At 43.9% G+C, this 19,947-nt stretch overlaps 1 protein-coding gene across 2 annotated transcripts in view; it reads right to left on the bottom strand.

Annotated features, from left to right (window-relative positions):
* Window positions 1-7,515: 7,515 nt before the first annotated feature.
* Window positions 7,516-19,947, bottom strand: part of MAPK6 (mitogen-activated protein kinase 6) — a 33,484-nt gene continuing 21,052 nt past the window's right edge. For both annotated transcript variants that reach the window (XM_058156312.1, XM_058156311.1), the window contains exons 2-6: window positions 15,897-17,129; window positions 13,838-13,982; window positions 13,317-13,481; window positions 11,318-11,519; window positions 7,516-9,541 (exon numbers count right to left, since the gene is read on the bottom strand). In XM_058156312.1, the coding sequence (XP_058012295.1) occupies window positions 8,449-9,541; window positions 11,318-11,519; window positions 13,317-13,481; window positions 13,838-13,982; window positions 15,897-16,451 (2,160 nt within the window). In that variant the 5' untranslated portion in view covers window positions 16,452-17,129 and the 3' untranslated portion in view covers window positions 7,516-8,448. The remainder of the gene's footprint in view (window positions 9,542-11,317; window positions 11,520-13,316; window positions 13,482-13,837; window positions 13,983-15,896; window positions 17,130-19,947) is intronic.

Raw genomic sequence — 19,947 nt, 5'->3', positions numbered from 1 at the left:
TCTTTATCACTTCATCTTCTAGAGGAATTTCCTTATTTTTCCAATTTTGGGCAAAACTCATTCTTGCTGCTGTTATAATACTGTATGTATTATTAAGTAAGCTACCCCTTTACTATATTTCCCATTTATGATTCTCAATAGAATAGTTTTGGTTAATATTCTTGTTATAACAATAACTTGTTGCTGGCAATCCTTATGATTTATATTGATATATTGATCATCAATTGTGTTGTAAATATTGTACCTTGATGAACGTATCTTTTCTTTTATGTACACTGAGAGCATATGCACCAAGACAAATTCCTTGTGTGTCCAATCACACTTGGCCAATAAAATTCTATTCTATTCTATTTCTTCTCCAGTAACTAACCATCTGTAGCAGAGGTGGGTTTCAGCAGGTTCTGACCAGTTCTGGAGAACCGGTCGTGGAACTTTTGAGTAGTTCGGAGAACCGGTAGGAAAAATTCTGGCTGGTCCCGCCTCCATCTATTCTCTGCCTCCCAAGTCCCAGCTGATCAGGAGAAAATGGGGATTTTTGCAGTAACCTTCCCCTGGATTGGGGAGGGAATGGAGATTTTACCATATCCTCCCCCTGCCACGCCCACCAAGCCATGCCACGCCCACCAAGCCACACCAACAGAATCGGTAGTAAAAAAAATTGAAACCAACCCCTGGACTGGACTGAAAAGATGTTCACTTCCTAGCTAGGGAGTGCGGTGTAAGGGTGTACATTTGTGAGAGAAGAACAAATTTTTAGTATAGTAAAGAAAGCCACTGAGTTTGGTTCTGGCTGACCCTCACCCATCTACAGTATAATATCTGAAGTTTTGAGCCTTTTGTCAAACTGATTCATGATCCCTTCATGAATCCTTCACCTTTTAGTAAATTCTCTGTTGGCATCAGGAACCACAAATTAGCTAATTTTTAGTTTATCAGGCTGCGAGTGAAACGGAGCACCTATGGTTATTCGACAGCTCAGTGTTGTCCGAGCCCAGAAGAAAACCAAACCGACTGAATAAAGCAGGATTAAATTAAGCATTGCTTAATAGGTACGTGGTGAGAGCGAGCCTTATTTGTGCAAAATGGTTACCGGTTCTGGATTGCTAAACTGAAACCACCACTGGGTGGCACCAAAGTCTTGGGTTTTTTACAATCTTAAGGCATTGATGGTGAACATTTTCAGCACTGAGTGCCCAAACCGGAACGCATGTGCATTTGTGTGCATGTGTGCGCACCAGAACGCAGGAAACCCAAAGACCAGCTGGCCGGCGTGTGCATGCCTGTTTTTTGGCTGAGGCCCCCCACACATGCGTGTGTGATCCCCCTTGCACTCTGCCAGCTTTTGGCACGCGACAGTAAAAAGGTTACCGGTGGGCCTCGTAGGCCCGTTTTTCGCCCTCCCAGGCTCCAGAGACTTTCTTGGAGCCTGGGGAGGACGAAAACGGCCTCCCCTCCCCCCAGAGGCCGGAGACGGCCCATTTCCCAACTTCCGGTGGGCCCGGAAGGCCTTAAAAACCAGCTGGCCGGCACGCTTATGCGTGCTGGAGCTGAGTTAGGACAATGCTCGCGGGCCTCCAGATATGGCCCCACATGCCACCTGTGGCATGCGTGCCATAGGTTCACCATCACAGATATAGGATCTCCTGCTTGAGCCGGGGGCTGGACTAGAAGACTTCCAAGGTCCCTTCCAACCCTGTCATTTTGTTATTTTTCTCTTAAAATCAAGAGCCCTTGAAAAGTTGGCTGCAAATGTGGCAAATAGCAAGCGTGCCGATCAGCGAAGGAAGTGGAAAAACAAAGCACAACAAAACCCTGACCCAGAGGCAGAACATCTGGGCAGAACAGAATAAAACTTTTCCTGCTGGCTTATCCCACACCAACATCTTGGGAGAAAGCAAAGAGCGATTCTGAATTTAGAAAGTCTACGGGGCCTGACAGGACAAACTATAGGAGACAAGCATGGGGGTGACATTTCTCGGGTGTCCTGGACAGGGTCCTAGCAGTTCCCGAACTGAGCATTGTCACTCACACTTCTACTTCGAGATTAGCCTCCTGCCAGCAGCATTACATGCAACAGCCACAGCAACATATTTAGACCTGGTGCGTGATTCAGATGGCAGCTTGCAGGGTTTGGGTGAAGAAAAGAAATTCTCCTGCAGGTTTACTTCAGCTCCACCGATTAAAACAATAGGGCTGTATTACTATTGTCCTTCTCAACTTTCCTATTACTTATTGTTTTAGCATCTTACGACTATAACTTGCTGTTTGTATCTTATGATTTATGTCGATTGCTTTATTTAGTATCCTATGACTATCGCTGAGTTGTTGTGTCTGCGCCCCCCGAGTTGGGCCCCCTGCCAGAAAGTGACTCGGAAAGTGAGGGGGAAGGGCCATCAGGACTTACCTCGGGAGCACCGGCTTCCCTGGCTCAGCTCCAGGAGCCAGAGGCAGGTCAGGTGGAGGAGATAACGAGGCCTCCGTCACCTGACTCTTCCCCCCCAGGCCACGCCTTCAGACCCAGCTGATGGCAATCAGGCCTGGCTGGACCCTAGGTTTCGTAGGCAGGAGAGGCGGGAACAACAGAAGCAGGGGTGGGGCAGGCCTAGGAAGTGCTGAGTCATGGAGCCACACCCCACAGGATATAAAAGCAGCAAGGGCTGCTATACCTCTTCGTAGCAAGCAAATCAACTGCTTAACTAGAGCTGAAGTACTGTTTGTTCCTGGTTGACTCATCAAGAGAGATAGAGATACTTGGCAGACGCTCGCTAGTTTGCTGCCAGAGCTGATAGTGCCGGCTAATTAAGTCATCGCTCGGACTGAGGCGAGGGGGACAGAACATGAGTATTGTATCTTATGATTATGATCATGATTTATCACTTGTTGCTTGCATGCCCACTGAGAGCTTATGCATGGTCGCCCGCTTACCCGCTTGCTGCTTCTTTTAAAAAATGCTTTTAAAAGGTAAAAAAAGGCTCCGACGATCACAGCTGAGCCGCACGATCATCAGTCTTATTTTTTTTTACTTTTAAAAGCATTTTTTACAACCTATTCAGCAGAACAGGTTGTTAAAAAATGCTTTTAAAAGTAAAAAAAAAAAGATTGCACGCCGCAGCTGATCACCCCCCTTTCCATGTGCTGTTCTACTTACCTCCTACACCTCATATTTGGTGTGTAATACGCGCAAACCAGTAGTAAACCGGTTCAGATTTCATCACTGCTGTCCATTAATCTCTTAAATTGAGGCCTTCACTTTTCATCCTCTCTCCGATATTGAATTCTTATGTATATTTACGGAAAGTCACATTCGTAGAATAATCGACTGGGTTATAAAAAGAAGCGAAGCGGTATGGTCTGCCTGGGACATTTAAATTAGAAAGGCGAATCAATGAGATATGGATTAGCCTGTGATTATTAAGACTCAGCGTCCCAATGGTCCTGGGTTAATTTATCAATGAATCCAAAGTTCTGGATAAATGGTTGAGGACATTTTGCCTGCATTTGGGCTTTTCGTATCCCGCAACACAACATTGCCCAAGGAGACTCCATTAGCTGCTCTGAGCACTGCTTTAAGTTGCTCCACGAAAGAGCAATTTCTTCTTAAATTATCTGCAACGGAGCCGCTGCAGCCCATAGGCTCACAAGCACTGAACGACGGACTGTGACTAAGGGCGTATTTTTAGTAACTGCTCAAGATGAGTCAATGTGGGCTTTTTTATGCTTGCAAGGACCTCCAGGGAATTCTGGCAAAGGTCAGCTTCCAGAAGACGTTACTGACAGATCTTGGTTGCCACAGAGCAGAAGAACGACACAGCAGGGGAAGAGTGTGAAAAATAAAATGTGTTGGGACAACCAGCCATGGGTGGCTACAGGTAGCCTTTGACTTATGACCACAACGGAGCCAAAACATTTCTGCCGCTAAGCAAGATGTTTGTTCAGTGAGTTTTAGCCCCCGTTTTATGATCTTTCTTGTCACAGTTAAGGGAATCGTGACTGTTGAGTGAATCTCAACAACCAATTTGACGTTGCTTGTCAGGAGGTCAGAAAAAGAGGATCGTAGGCCCCCAGGACACTGCAATTGTCATAAATACGAATCAGGTGCCAAGCATCGGGATTCTGATCATGTGACCAGGAGGGATGCTACAACAGTGGCATGAAAAATGGTCGTTAAGTCACTTTTTTCAGTGCTGTTATAACTTTGAATGGTCACTGAATGAATTGTTGTAAGTCAAGGACTATATGTACTTCCTGTTGTGAAGGCTGACAAAAAACTGGCCGGTCATTCCAGCCAACAGTGTTTATAACTGAGCATGTGAGAACTTGGTCATAATCACTTACCCCATCCTCAAGTTTGCCTAGTTTTAAGCTCTTTCAGAACAGAACAGAATAACAGAGTTGGAAGGGACCTTGGAGGTCTTCTAGTCCAACCCCCTGCTCAGGCAGGAAACCCTACACCACTTCAGACAAATGGTTATCCAAGATCTTCTTAAAAACTTCCAGTGTTGGAGCATTCACAACTTCTGGAGGCAAGTTGTTCCACTGATTAATTGTTCTGACTGTCAGAAAATTTCTTAGTTCTAGGTTGCTTCTCTCCTTGATTAGTTTCCACCCATTGCTTCTTGTCCTGCCTTCAGGTGCTTTGGAGAATAGCTTGACCCCCTCTTCTTTGTGGCAGCTCCTGAGATATTGGAAGACTGCTATCCTGTCACCCCTAGTTCTTCTTTTCATTAAACTTGACTTACCCAGTTCCTGCAACCGTTCTTCGTATGTTTGAGCCTCCAGTCCCCTAACCATCTTTGTTGCTCTTCTCTGCACTTTTTCTAGAGTCTCAACATTTTTTTTCATATCGTGGTGACCAAAACTGAATGAAGTATTCCAAGTGTGGTCTTGTCCCATCCCAGATCCCAAACAGGGCAGAGCTGTGTTTCCATGTGATTCTACCAGTGAGAAACACTCAGCTGCTACATGAAAGGGGGGGGGGCGGAAATGGAAATTCAGTCAAAGCAACACTTCCTACCTCAATGGGAGCAACAGGCTGGCCGCCCAACTTAAGCAAAGATTCATTTGCGTCCGAATCATTTCTGAGAAACGCTGTTGTGCCAGTTTGCAAAAGCACACCCGGTCGAAATCTTTGCCTACATCAACGTCTGAGTCATCATAGATCTGTTAGTTTGCTCATATGATTTTTGGTCACACCAAAACTATAATTAGTGAAGTGCGAAGGCAAATACAATTGAAGTGTTGTCTTCAGTGCTTCGTGTAGCACAAGGTAGTTATTTCCTACACTATTTTATGTAAGAGGTGGGTAAAAAATGTGTTGCTGTTTTTAGACTGCTTCGAGAAAAATCTTTTTTTTTTTAAAGTAAAAGTTACATAATCATAATGGATTTTTATTTAATGCTGATTTTAAAAAAAAAATTATATGAAGAGACTGGTAACATACATTTTTGAATGCAGTGGCTTTTAGGAACATCTCCGGTAGCTAACCTGATCTTTTGATATAGAAACAACTGCATTGCATCAAATTACACAACTTGTATAATTTGCTAACACACTGTGATCAGATTATCACTGCAAATATTTGCCTATTTGCATGCATGGCATGAAACTTGGTTGATGAGAAGGCTCTCTTTGCCCAAATCCAGGTCTTTGAACTAAGGCAACACACTCTCGGCATCTACAAAATTGCATCATTTGGTTTTTCTAGCGCCGAAATAGATTTGAGGCACAGCAAACTGGTGTTGATGCAAAAAGTGTTTTGGAAGCAATCTGTGATACGACTGGAAGCATCTTGCAATATGAAAATAAAAATTGGAAATTTTGCCTGAACACGATTCCCATCTGAATCACTTCATAAATGCGGTACTAACCAGTACAAATTTATTATTAATGGATCAAAGGATCTAAACCTACAATTAGTAAGGGGGGAAAAAGTAGGAGGGGGGACAAAATAAGAAAATTAAGTGTTGGAGATAATATAAAACTAGTATGCTTTGGGGGAATATCCTGCTTTGGAGATAATATAAAACTGGTATGCTTTGGGGGAATACCAAGGACATAATGATAATAGAGATAATATATCTACTTTGTAGAATACACCTTTCTCATTGCTATGAAATCATTCAGAATTCCCTATCTGAATTGTTCCCAACCTGCACAACAGTCAAAACAAACTGATTTTATTCATATAATATACAATATCTGCTCTGTAGTTGAGGCTATAAAATCAGAGCAGCAGAAACCTAGCCAGCCACTAGGTGGCAGCCATAGATATCTCTTCGCACTTTGTCACCATCTAGTGGTCACACAGAGTTGTGCAGCTATGTTTTAGCTAAAATTCTTGGGCATGTAATTGTAATTCATCTCAGAAAATTCAAAATTTGGGATAATTTTTTTTTAGTAATGTCCTCCCTGGAGACTTAGCCTGAGAATGTGAATCGCAGCAGCTGTTAACATTAGTAACCCGGTTGTTAAGTGAATCTGGCGTCCCCATGGGCTTTGCTTGTCAGAAGGTCGCAAAAGGGGGAAATCACACGATTTTGGGACATAGCGACGGTCATAAATATGAACCAGTTGCCACGCCTCTGAATTTTGATCATGTGACCATGGGGATGGCTGCAGAGGTTGTAAAAAAAAAAAAAGTGTGAAAAACGGTCCTCAGTCACTTTTCTCAGTACTGTTGTAACTTTGAACAAACCGCTGTAAATCGAGGACTACTTATACTGGCAACTTTTCAGTTGGGCAGACTTCGACTCCCAGAATTCCCCAGCCAGCAAGCTCTAAACTGTGTTTAAAAAAACAAAACAAATGAAAACCTTTCAACTTTTTGGCTGCTTGCAAAGGGCCCCGTGTCCAGTTTCAAGACCTCCAAAACAGGCGGTCGAATTTTGGTTGCTCAGGTTGGGAAGCTCGCAACCCTCCCTGAGGCATTCACCTTGTGGAGACCACGAGATTCGTTTTTGCTGGCCGTGTTTTATTCGTTCGTTTCTTTGAAACAGGGGAGCCAATGGTACATAGTTTCCCAAATATGAAAGCAAAAAAAAATCAAAAAACCCTCCCACCCGAAACCCCAAATCCAGAAGGCAAAACAAACTGCCAGAAGATTTGAGATGCTACATGCTACATTTAACCTAATTAATACTCATGCTTATTTGGGGAGGTGAGACCAAAAAAAAAGCCAAAAAAAAAAAGCGTCATTCATAAAAACAGACAATTAAAAACAAAAGGCCGGACCATACAGAACTTTAACCTACAGTAATGTTGTACCTTGTTTCCATGCACACAACTAACATTACAAAAATCGTCTGTTTCTTTTTTTAAAAAAATAATAACAACACAATTAAGACTTCTAGGAGCATTTTGTGATTAAAAACAATTCCTAATTCCTTTGGAGAGAGAGAGAAAGAGAGAATGAGAGAGAGAGAGAGTGAGAGACAGAACACCTCCAGATTGCAAATTCCTATGCACGTTTTACTTGAAGGGAAATCTCTTTTTAAAAAAACTCACACACGGATCACCTCAGAATAAGGGGATGTTATTTCATCTCTATTTCAGCTATGTAGGCAACAAACCAACAGTGCTAGAAAGAACTTCATCTGTAAAGCAAGTCCAAAAGAATTCGACTTTCTACCGTTACAGAAAATATAATCTGCTCAAATAAATAAAAACGCTGCATATTAACATTTCCACTATAAAGTATGCATACCAGAATATTTATAAATATTGAATGTTTTCTTCTTCTTCTTCTCCGTAACACCACCTACTACAATAATGCTGGCTAAATATGATAAGCACTAGGGGTGGTTGAATGCTTGCCACATACTGCGGTTACCTTGAGGTAGGAATTACACATGGGTACCAAATTCTGCATTCATTTACAGTTGCTGCTGGTATCATGTGTTGAAGAAATGTGTACAGTATGAAAAATTCTAAAATACATATGAATGGGGGCGGCGGCGGGGGGGGGAAACGTTTTGAGGGGGGAAAAATATAGATCATTTTTCTCATGCAAACTATGAATAGTTTCACGGTGTGTTTTTTGTTTTTTTTTCAAGGCAAGATTGTTATTTAAACTCTGCAAAAGACGCGTTGTTCAAAAAGGAGAATGTTTCTACTGGTTTTAGTGCATTTCTTTCGTTTACTCCTCTAATTTGCATTGTCAAGCTCTTTCTTTTTTCTTTTTTTTTTCTTTTTAATATACCCTTGGGTGTGCAAACGACATGCCAGTTTTAAACAAAACATCGTCATGGTTTAAGAAAAAGGAATTTCGGATCGTTTAAAAACAATGGTAAAAACAGGAAAACTATAAGGAAATCCAGAGCAAAGTTACATCATTTGATTTCAAGTAAAAAAAAAAAAAAGACTACTTATAATAATAATAATAATAATTAAAAAAAGGAACACATTTCGTGAGTACAAAAAAAAAAAAAAAAGGAAGGAGATGTCTGCTATTTAGTTCAGGTGTTTCAGGATGCTGCTGTAGGTCTTATGGGGGATCTGAGGAGATGACTTCATAGCAGAAGGAGTGAGGGTGGCCTGCAAGGATTTTAGGGGTGAGCCAACCGGAGTGGAAAACTGGGGAATAGCTATAGCTTCAAGGTGCTTGTTAAAGAGAAATTCTCCGCTATTACTCAGAATGTTCCCCTCTCGTTCTCTCTCACCGAGCTTCCCATCCTCGGCTGGCTCAGCGTCTAGCGTCTCGGGCTCTTCCTTCCTGCTAAAGAACCTGTCCAGATAACTGGGGTAGGGCGGGTTCTCCTTCTCCATCTGCTCATCCTTCCTGACCTCGCAACAAAACTGGTCTATGAGAAAGCACTCCTCCCCGCCGCTGACCAGCTGGCCGTCCCACGAGTTTTGGTAGAGGGCCTCCAGCTGGGCCAGGTTAGCCATGCCTTTCTCCTGCTTCTCCCTGCTGACCGATTTAGGGATGCCTTTCGATTCTAGGTGGGAGACGGAGCTATTGAGGCCGTTCAGCTTGTCGACCGCGGCCGACTCATGCTGCAAGCTCAGCTGAATCGTTCCCGCTATGAAGGAGTCGAAGTCAAAGGCTTGACTCTTCTCCTTTTCTGCAAGCTGCTGGGAAGCCTCCTTGAGAGCTATCTGAGCTTTCACCCATCCGTTCTTCTCACACTTGGACTTGCCTTTCTTATCTGACTTCTCTTTGCTCTGCTCCTTCCAGTTAGAGAGATCTATGATCAGCTTGGGCTCATAGTAATGGTTCACCTCGCTTTCCCTCCAGACTAAATTATCTAGGTAGGAGGAGGACCTCATTTTGTAATTACAGGTATGGTTACATTCCAGATCACAATACTTGTTTTCGTGGTGATCTGGGTACTGCCAACAAGGCTCGGTGGAGAAGTGTGTATCGAAAGCCGGATCTTCGAGGTACTTTTCGCGGTCGCCATCCAGGTATTTCCGGGGATCCACCTGTACTTCCTCCTCGTCGGTCCCGTCCGAAAGAGCCCTCGGATCTCGCTGAACTTCATCGGCTTCGAAGTTGTTGTGAATGGGCCATTCCTGGTCAGAGAACTGGCTGTCGTGATACCTGTAATAGTGAGCCAACGGTAAGCATCTGTTTACTTTCAGAGCAGCTTCTCAGTGATAGCACATGGGTAGTCTTCAAGTTATGACCAGTCACTTAGTGACCATTTGACGTTATGAGAGGCACCCCTGTTGTGGCCCGCCAGCAGCCAGCAGAGCTGGCAGCAGGTTCGGACCGAGAGGAGGTTTGGGAGGAACATGGGACAGTCCTGGAGTCTGGGGAAGGCTCTGATGAGGGCTCTGCATCGGAGGCAGAGAGGGGGCCAGGGCTGGATGCCAGCCATCAGCTGCCTTTGGAGTCAGACATCAGTGGGACGGAAGAACAGCTGGAGCCTGTTCCCAGTGTGCGCATGTGCAGAGTTGCCAGAGAAAAGGAACAGCTAAAGAACAAGGGTCGACTTGGGAGTAAGGCCACAGGTGGACGGTGAATGGCCCCTCCCAGAGGGAATAAAAGAGGAGCAAAAGGGGACTGGAGTTTGCAGGAGACAATTAGTTAGTTTAATTGGCTCGTGACTCCTTGCCAAGTTTTGGCAAGGTATCGGCCTGGCAGCTCTCCAAGTCAGATAAGGTCTGTGACTGTAAATTCTCCCTTGAAAAACTTTGCTGGATGCGAATGAGAGGAATTCACAGTAACTTAATCAAAAGGGGTTTTTGTCGGGACAAGGAATCTGCTTCATGCTCTTGGGAAGCCTAGGTCAACCCCCCCCCCAAAAAAAGAAAGCTACTTACAACCCAATTTCGCTTAACTAGCGGGGTATTCGCTTAACAACCACCAGAAAAAGTGCTGGGAAATTCACTTGATGCCTTGACTTACAACTGCAACAACCAATGACTATTTCAGGGCTCAATTATGGCCCTAAGTCAAGTTGCATGCAACTTAAGAAAATACTTGGGTCTTCGAGATGCCCTGAAATGTTTGTGCCAGATGTGTATTTTAGCAGCATCTAACACCACATGGCATTCTACTACTTTTATCAGCTGGTATTTCAGATACTACTATGTCCAGGATCATCTTCTTTTAATGACCCCATAATCCCTTGCGGGGTGGAGTCGGGGCAATTGAATGGAGCCGAGTGTTTCTGGCTGGATGCCCTTCCTGTCGCCAATGCAGAGCTGTTGTGCCTCGTTCACCCCCACCCCCGCTGCCGCCGGGCCCCTCTTATCTCCTGCCGGACGCTGATAGTACAGAAGAATGTCCTGACATGCCTCCAGCCCCCAGCCCTGGCACCATGCCCGGACAAACTGAACAAACAAACCTCCCTCCGATACCATGTGCGCCTGAAGCCAGCCACGAGCTGGGATTACCAACAGCTGGAGATGAAACGATGCAATGGATAGATCCACGCTTCCGGAGAATGGAGAGGCGACGTCAGCAAAAGGAAGGGAGGGGGAGGCCTGGATAAATGCTGAGTCATGGAGCCACACCCCACGGCCTATATAAAGGATCTGCTTTCTGGCATTCTCTGAGTCAGGCAAAGCCTAATCTGGATTGCTGAAGTCACACCTTGGATTCCTGCCTGCCCTGAGGACTCTGATAGGACTTTGGCAGAGCTGCAGAGGCACCCTTGATACGGACTTCCCCGACTCGGCCGTCAGAGGAGGAGTGTGACACGACAAGAGCTATATGCAGCAGATATATTCTCAATGTGCCCAGAGAGAGAAATATCTGCCTCTACCTAGGTTCAAACTCACAGCCTCCCGATTGTGAGGCGAGAGCTCCACCTCTAGGCCACCGCACCAGTCACTTACAAGTGTCCAGAATAATTTCCCAAAAGTTTACCTTTCCCAGTTATAGATGTGGCTGTGACTTTCATCCATCAGCAGAATGTCATCCACTTCATCCTCAATGTGGAAAGGATGACTTGAAATGGGCTCATCAGTTGGGAAGGAATAAATACTCATGTAAGGGTGAGACAAAGCTTCTTCCGCTGTCAATCGGTCCATGGGACTGAATGTCAGTATTTGTTCCAAGAAGTCCAAAGCTACAGAGGATAAATCCCAAAAACGCCATTTGAACACAATATGAAGATTACATCTTTTATTATCACACTGCGTTTCGTATTTCTGAAACTAGGACAGCAATAATAATAATAATAATAGCGCTTATATACTGCTTCATAGTATTTTACAGCCCTCTGTAAGGGGTTTACAGAGTCGGCATATCTGGGTCTTCATTTTATTGACCTCAGAAGGATAGAAGGCTGAGTCAACCTTCTGATAGTGGGCAGAGTTAACTCACAATACTGCATTCTAAGGAAGGAAGGAAGGAAGGAAGGAAGTATTGCAATAGCATTTAAACTTATATACCACTTCACAGTGCTTTACAGTCCTCTCTAAGAATTTACAGAAATCAGCCTCTTGGCCTCCAACAATCTGGCTCCTCATTTTACCGACTTCGGAAGGATGGAAAGCTGAGTCAACCTTGAGCCGGACAGGATCGAACTCCTGGCAGCAAGCAATACTTACATTCTAATGAAGGATGGAAGGGAGGGAGGGAGGGAGGGAGGGAGGAAAAATTGCAAGAGCATTTAAACTTGTATACCGCTTCACAGTGCTTTTACAGCCCTCTCTAAGAGGTTTACAGCCTCTTGGCTCCCAACAATCTGGCTCCTCATTTTACCGACCTCGGAAGGATGGAAGGTTGAGTCAACCTTGAACCGGAAAGGATCGAACTCCTGGCAGCGAGCTGAATTAGCCTGCAATACTGTATCACCACAGATTTAATGATTAAAACGTAAGGCAAATGAGTTGATTCCCCTCCCCACCCCCCTTTTTTTTCCTTTCTGAAGTAGGACACCTTCTCCATTGTGGCATTTGTGTAGGCCTGTTTGGCGACGTCTCTCATTGCTAGAACTAGTTAACGAATATGGTGGAATGACAGAAAACAAAATGCAGATAAGAGGGGATGGCCACGAACCAAACGAACACTTGTAGGCTTAAAATATCAGACGCGGTGAGTTCCTGAACACTGTAACGTAACCTATAATGCACTTATAAAATACTGGTTCACCTAGGTCAGGGGTCTGCAAACTTGGCTCTTTTAAGACTTGTGGACTTCAACTCCCAGAGTTGCTGGCTGAGGAACTCTGGGAGTTGAAGTCCACAAGTCTTAAAAGAGCCAAGTTTGCAGACCTCTGACTTAAATAGCCTTCTTCCCCGTTAAAATATCACCTGCAGTAGCCGGGCAGAAACAGTTGCATAAATCTGCTTTTCTTTTTTGAGCCACAGATGAGTAATATAGGATGCGTTGAAAAGCAGGCATATGTTGGGAGGCTTGTTTTGTTCAATGGGGAAAGCTCACCGCCCCATTATGATGCAAATGTTTCGGTCCTTTATGGAGAAAAAAGTAAATTCTCTCCATGCAGGAGGGCTGAATTTCTGCTGTAACTCTTTTGAGTTAACAGCACCAGGAGAATGATAGATGCATACATACATTTGGCTCCAGGATGTTCCAGAATGGGAAAAGAGCGGTAACATGGTATGTCCAGAGGTTTGTTCTTTGTTTTAGAGCAGGGGTCTCCAACTTTGGCAACTTTAAGATTTGAGGACTTCAACTCCCAGAATTCCTCAGCCAACTTTGCTGCCTGAGGAACTCTGGGAATTGAAGTCCACACGTCTTAAAGTTGCCAAGGTTGGAGACCCCTGTTTTAGAGGGCCTTGTACACTGTGCACCACAACAGTCAAAGTCATCCTGACCACAGGCTCAAAGCAAGGAGTAAATAAGGAGGAGGGAAGGAAGGCAAAAAAAGAAAAAGACAAAAAGAGAGGAGCTGTGTTACCTTCGGCGCTGACGCCTGGGAGTAACTGAGTTAAAGGTTTGTGTGGCTCAGTCATGTCATTTTTAATGTAAACTGGGATTACATTAAGAAGTTCCTGGCGGTCTTCCTCATGCACCACGGGAATAGATTCCAGAATCAGCTGCATCTGTTCAAGTTCGTGGGCGCCTGGAGAAGCAGCCAAGCAGCAAACATAAACGTGTAAACGTATAATTAAAGAGATTCAATATATTAGACTTCATATTACAACAGCAGCAAGAATTACATTGGCCCAGAATTGGAAACAGGAAAACATGCCGTCAAACGTAATGATGATTAAAAAAAAAAAAAAAAGTGCTCGAATATGCAGAAATGGATAAATTAACTATGGAGTTAAAAGCTAGAGAGGAAACAAGAGTATTACGAAAGTTGGAATATGAGGTATCACTGGCTAGAAACTAGATGTAAAATGACTGCACAAAGACTATATAGAAAAATTTGAATTTCGCCACTGGGCAGGATTGTACCTGCTTGTCTTTACCAACCTGCGAAGAGAGTTTTGCCTGTCAGCATTTCCGCAAAGATGCAACCTGCAGCCCACATATCAATGGCTTTCGTGTAGTTGTTGGGCGACAGCAAGAGGCGAGGTGATCTGTACCATTTAGTTACTAGTCCTTCAGAAAGATGGCCCTAGAAGAGAGAGGGAGAGAGAGACGGTGTTTGTTTTTGATTTGTGCCACGTCCATTTGGCCTTCCTTCAAGCTCCTTTTGCAATTTATTCTGCTGCATTGCCACAAGAATTTTAGAGGGATGTGGGGGTCTTTCAAGTCTCCATGAGTTGCACGGGCTTTGGGGAATGGGCCCGAGCTTAAGTCCACTCCAATATCAAGCCTCTATTCTGACTCAGTTTAGTCCGTGTTCATAGGGTTATTGTATTCTGTGGAAGAGCCTTCTTACGTCATGGAATATTTGCACAATCAACCAAACCTTTTAAAGTTTTTGTAAACTAATTTTGCGCTATCTTTTGTTTAGGTAAACATGAGAGCCAATCTGGTGTTGTGGTGAAGGGACTGACTGGCTTAGAAATCAGGCCTCCTTAGGCATGAAAAACAGGCTGGGTGATTTTACATCATCCCTTCTCTCTTAGCCTAGCCCAGGAGTCAGTAACGTGCAGCTCTGGAGCCGCCTGTGGATCTTTCACCCCTCTGCTGAGGCTCCGTCACTCAAAATATGCATCACAATCACCAATGTGCAACACCCGCCGGCACGCAATTTATTGAGCTTTTCAACCCCCAGTAGGCCAACCATGGATAAATCCAAGAAAAGAAAAGTTTCAGAAGAAAACAGAACGTTTAATTCAACTACATATGCTAGTTTTGTGACCGCTCAAGAAATAATCAGGCACGGGAAGAGTTTTGTGGCTCCCGGTGTTTTCTTTTCTGTGGGAAACGGGTCCAAATGGCTCTTTGGGTGTTTAAGGTTGCAGACCCCTGGCCTAGCCTGGCCTTGATGTGAGGAAAGTAGGAAGTGAGAGCATTATAGAGATTTGTCCTCTTCATGCATTAAAAAAAAAAAAAGGCAGGATAAGAATCTAATGATAATGATGTATGCGGGCAAGATAGTAAAATCGGCTTTTCATGAAAGCCTTTCAAATCACTTTTCGTATATGCACAAGAACCCACGTGGGATCCATTAGGGACTTTTTAACTCTTTACTCTTGTATACATTGAATCAAGAGAGAGCTATATCCAGTGGTGGGATTCAGCCAGTTCACACCACTTCGGGAGAACTGGTTATTAACTTTCTGAGCAGTTTGGTGAACTGGTGGTTGGAAGAAATCATTAGGGCAGAGAACCGATTGTTAAATTATTTGAATCCCACCACTGGCTATATCCTTATACACCTCAAATGGTTTAGCCTGTTTTAGGAATGACAAATATATAACTGAGAACCAATTATTTCATGGTATTTCTAGAAACAGACAGGTGACAATCCCTGAACCTACATGTCAATTTTCAAAGTCTTCAGGAATATCAAAGTCTATAGGCAAAACTCCAAAATGGCCACTATATTTCCTGCTGAAGGGATTGGTTTTATGGTGCTTTTATAGAAAATAATACCAGCTGGACTTTTAAAGCTATAGAACATTATTCTGTAAGGGAACAGAGACTATTAGGCAGCGCTTGTGGAGCAAGATTCATAAATCAATCAAATATCAGAACGGAAGACTATCAAGGGCTGCCTTCCTTAACACCCCCCCAAATGTTAAGACTTGATGGCTGGTTTTCGCACCAGGATTAAAATCATCTCCAACTAATGTTGGAAAGAGATGGTACGTATCTAACCACGCTAAGATAAAGGAGTTAAACGGGTTGACTGCAGGACAAGATTTCACACCACTGCTTTTATTGAAAGGTGAAGACTCTGGCTAAGGCTCGCATGCGGTCTTCGCAAGATTCCAACGCTGAAAGCGTGGGAAGGATTAACTGATCCAGGACCTGGCCGGATATTAAGCATATCCTGCGATCAACTGGTCTCCAAATGTGACTCCATCCCCCGTCCGTCCCGTCTTAAAGGAAAACAGCTACTCATTTTTGTACTGACCTTATGAGAATAATGAGGGTCCATGATCCGGGCCAGGCCAAAGTCCCCGATTTTCAGCACCAAATCTTCAGTATTAATAAACAGGTTCGCAGGCTTGAGATCTCTATGCAAGACGTTTGCCGAGTGGATGTATTTGAGCCCACGTAGCAGCTGGTACATGAAGAGCCGGGCGTGTTCTTCCAGTAGGGGCCCTTGCTCCACCAGGTTCGCCAAATCGGTCTCCATATACTCTTGGACAATGTAAACACAGTTCAGTTCCGTCAGAGAGCCGACGTCATCCGTCAGCTGGCTCCCGTTGGGGCCGAGGATCTCAAAGACCTTGACGATGTTATCGTGGTCAAGTCTCCGGATAATTTTGATCTCGCGCAGAGCGTGCTTGACGCTTTGAGGATCGGAAAGGAGGATCTTCTTGACGGCCACTCTCTTGTCGCAATCGTGGTCGACAGCGGAAAAAACCAAGCCGTTGCCACCGGAGCCCAGAGGTTTTAAGTCCATGTACCGAGAGCCTACATCAAAGCCATGAATGTTCATCAGACTTTCGAACTTCTCTGCCATTTTTCTTTTTCTTAAAGAAAAAAAATTCTTCTTTTTTTCCTGTATCCTGTTACCTCCCTCTTAAAAACTATTCCTGCTTCCACGAATCTAGAGAGATGCTTCCACTGGTAGATTGCGAGGGTCTCGTAGAAAAGACGAACGCGGGGTTGACTGCTGGGTAGCTTCTTGATGCTCTCAATTGCATGGTCAGCCAGCCAGGCCTGATGTTTTCCCCCTTTTTAGGATAAGCACTTAAGACTCTTTACAGATCACGGCGAGGAGAGAGAGAGAGAGAAAGAGGTCGCAGCATTCATAGTTCAAGGAAAGGTGTAGCACATCCGCAGACATGGAAAGGAAACGCCAGGTATAAAATCAAATGGAATGAAGTGGCATCTTACGCGCCCCTTCACTCTACTGTGCCAAACTGGTCGACGTTTAACAAAAATGTGAATAAATAGGCATGTAATAGGCTTGCGTTAACATCCTCCTCACAGTGCAGATACATTCAGTGTTGGACTGGTCCTGAGCAGCTTCATTCTAGGGTGGATGGATTTGCTGGTCTCCGTTTTACAGTCGTACTTCGCTAAGAGGAAGAGGCAGCTCTTTCTGGGTAGCAAGGATGCTGTTAGTTAATGATCAGGTGGCTCCAGCTCACCACAATCACAATCAAAGCTACCATCCATCTTATTCTGTGAAAAACTGAAAGAGAAGAAGAAGAAGGAGGAGGAGGAGGAGGAGGAGATGGAGGAGAAAAGAAGCCACACGTAAGCAACCCAAATCATTAGGCAGGCTTAAAATTTAAATTGCATAGTGGTTTTACTGCAAACTAAACTTTTTTTTTTTAAATCACACACACACACAGAGAACTTAGGCATTAGGAACCCTTTGATCCGCTGGATAGACTGGATCTACCACTGATCTCATTCCAACCCAGCAGATTCTATCTCATTATGTGCTTTTCATGGATAGCAGCGTCTATAAAAAGGCACAAAGGCAAAACAAATTCTCGCCTGTATCAATAAATATAACGTCCATCCATCGGGGAAATGTTTTGTACTTCTCTGTACTTCCCCCCCCCCGAAAGGTGAAACTTTTAAAGAAATTGTTTCACTACTTGAGATGAGTCGCTATGTTAAGTACTTTCATATTTTTTAAAAAGATAAAATATGGGGGATACTTCCTAAAAAAATAAAAGTGAAGAAACCGGTTGTAAAAAGCAAAAGGTTAAACATATTTTACAAAGAAGGATGAATTTGAAATAACTGAATTTGCCAATCAGTCCTGAATAAGACCTTCAACATGCATTCGTGTTGTCCTGGGGTCAAAACAGAATTAGAAACCAACGATATTCTGCACGCCTAGCTCATTCCAGAAATACATACTCCTCAATAATAATGTGATTTTTAGATAAAGTGGAAGGTAGCATGGAGACTATATAATTGAACAGAAAAGTAATCACAATACCGGATGTTTTTTGCGGAGAGTAAATCTGGAAATATTGTGGTGGAGACCAAGAACTCTTGATTATTTCTATGTAGATTCTTAGTTTTTTAAAAAAACTGTCAGTAGTGGACCATACTCAACTGAATGGAATGTTAAAAATCCGTTAAAACTATTTTCTAGCACAGCGAAAGCAACCCTTTTTGTGGATCTCCGTATACCAGCTACATGCTCTTGGTTTCCAGGGGCTCCTGCACCAACAGTTCAGCTTCATAGATTATGACTTCACACCTGATGAAGTCACTTTCTATGGAGATGGCATTATTTTGGAAAGTCTTCCTGTTACATTACGATGCTATCTTGTTCGCGTCTATTCCCTTTTCACTTCAAGAACTTCCAGCTTCCATATTTGGCTGCAGGCACCAACTGTGTGTTTCTGAAATGTGGCTGAGGTTTTTAACAGGAAGAAAAGGCTTATTGCCAGAGAGAGGGGGGGGAGAGAGAGACAGAGAGAGAGAGAGGGAGAGAGAGAGAGACAGAGAAAAGAGAGGGGGGGAGAGAGAGAGGGAGGGAGAGAGACAGACAGAGAGAGAAGAGAGGGAGTGGAGAGAGAGACAGATAGAGAGAAAGAGAGAGAGAGGGAGGGAAGAGAGGGAGGGGAGAGAGAGACAGAGAGAGAGAAAGAGAGAGAGAGAGAAAGAGAGGGAGGGAGAGAGAGGCAGAGAAAGAGACAGAGAGAGAGAGAAAAGAGGGGGGGAGAGAGAGAGAGGGAGACAGAGACAGACAGAGAGAGAGAAGAGAGGGAGTGGAGAGAGAGACAGAGAGAGAGAAAGAGAAAGAGAGAGAAAGAGAGGGAGGGAGACAGAGACAGAGAGAGGGAGGGAGGGAGAGAGAGACAAAGAGACAGAGAGGGAGAGAAAGGGAGGGAGAGTAGATAAAAAGGAACGGGAGAAAAGGGTGCGTAGGTATCGGGGTGCTGGTTGCTGAACCACTAGCTTAAAAACGAATATATATGGAGGTCCGAAAAACAACTTTCTCTAAAAGCAGCTGGTACTTGGCAACGTAAAAACCCGAATCGACAGTCAAGACAAAGTCAAGACAAACGGATAACTGACTGTTAGATGTAAAGGAAAACTGTTAACTGTTCTTTGATAAGTCAAATAAAAGATAGGCCTTTTAAATAACGTCCAAGTTTGTGGGGCCTTTTATTGTTAACTATGTGGATTGTCTACTCAAAAGGATAAAAAAAACAAAAACAGCCCGGTTGGCATTTTCATTATCTCCTACAACTTGAACTTCGGTTTGAAACTATTTTCCAGTGAACCACAAGTTCTTGCTGCGTATTAACTGACAAAGCGGGCCTAGCAAAAACTTGAGGTTGTTCTAATTATTATTTTTTTTTGACTGAAGACGACAGGGAACCGAGTTAAAACTTTCCTTCTGAGTCAGCCACTCCTGCGTATTTCACAGCAAGAAAGGAAACACCATTAAATCAATATGGCTCATTAACTCTTCCCCCCCCACCCCGTCATATTCTGACCACAATATATATTAAGCAAGCGAGCAAACAAAAACAAAATGCTTTTAATGTAGCTTTCTACCTGGAAGAAGCGACTCAAACTTACCGAGAGCTTATGACATCATGAGTCATGAAAGCTTCAAACTCTCAAATTCTAGGAACGGCCCTACCCAACTTTTAAAACTGACTGGAACAAAACCTCCCGAAATAAAAAAGCATGAGTAACCTTTGTCCTTTGCTATTCTCACCTCTTTTACACTTACAATAAACCTCTGAGAAAGGCCAAAAGGGAGGCGATGAAGTCAAGCAATTGAGCTGCGATTTTCATGGGCCTACCTTTGTTTGCTCAACCCACACGTGGCTGACCCTCGACAAAACTTCTTCCAGTTGTTGTGTTATTACACAGCACAACTAGCCTTCAAGGACAAACAATATCATAAAGGTGTCCATGTGACTTATGGCAGAGGCCACAATGGAGATCTCTCTCTCTCTCTCTGAAACACACGCATACACACACACACGCAAATCTTTACAACATTTGCAGTCTTTCATTTGCAG

Source organism: Ahaetulla prasina, chromosome 13, assembly GCF_028640845.1.
Source record: "Ahaetulla prasina isolate Xishuangbanna chromosome 13, ASM2864084v1, whole genome shotgun sequence".
In the NCBI taxonomy this organism is placed as follows: Eukaryota; Metazoa; Chordata; class Lepidosauria; order Squamata; family Colubridae; genus Ahaetulla; species Ahaetulla prasina.
Note: the sequence above shows the minus strand (reverse complement) of the source record. Positions and strands in the feature narration are given on the sequence as shown.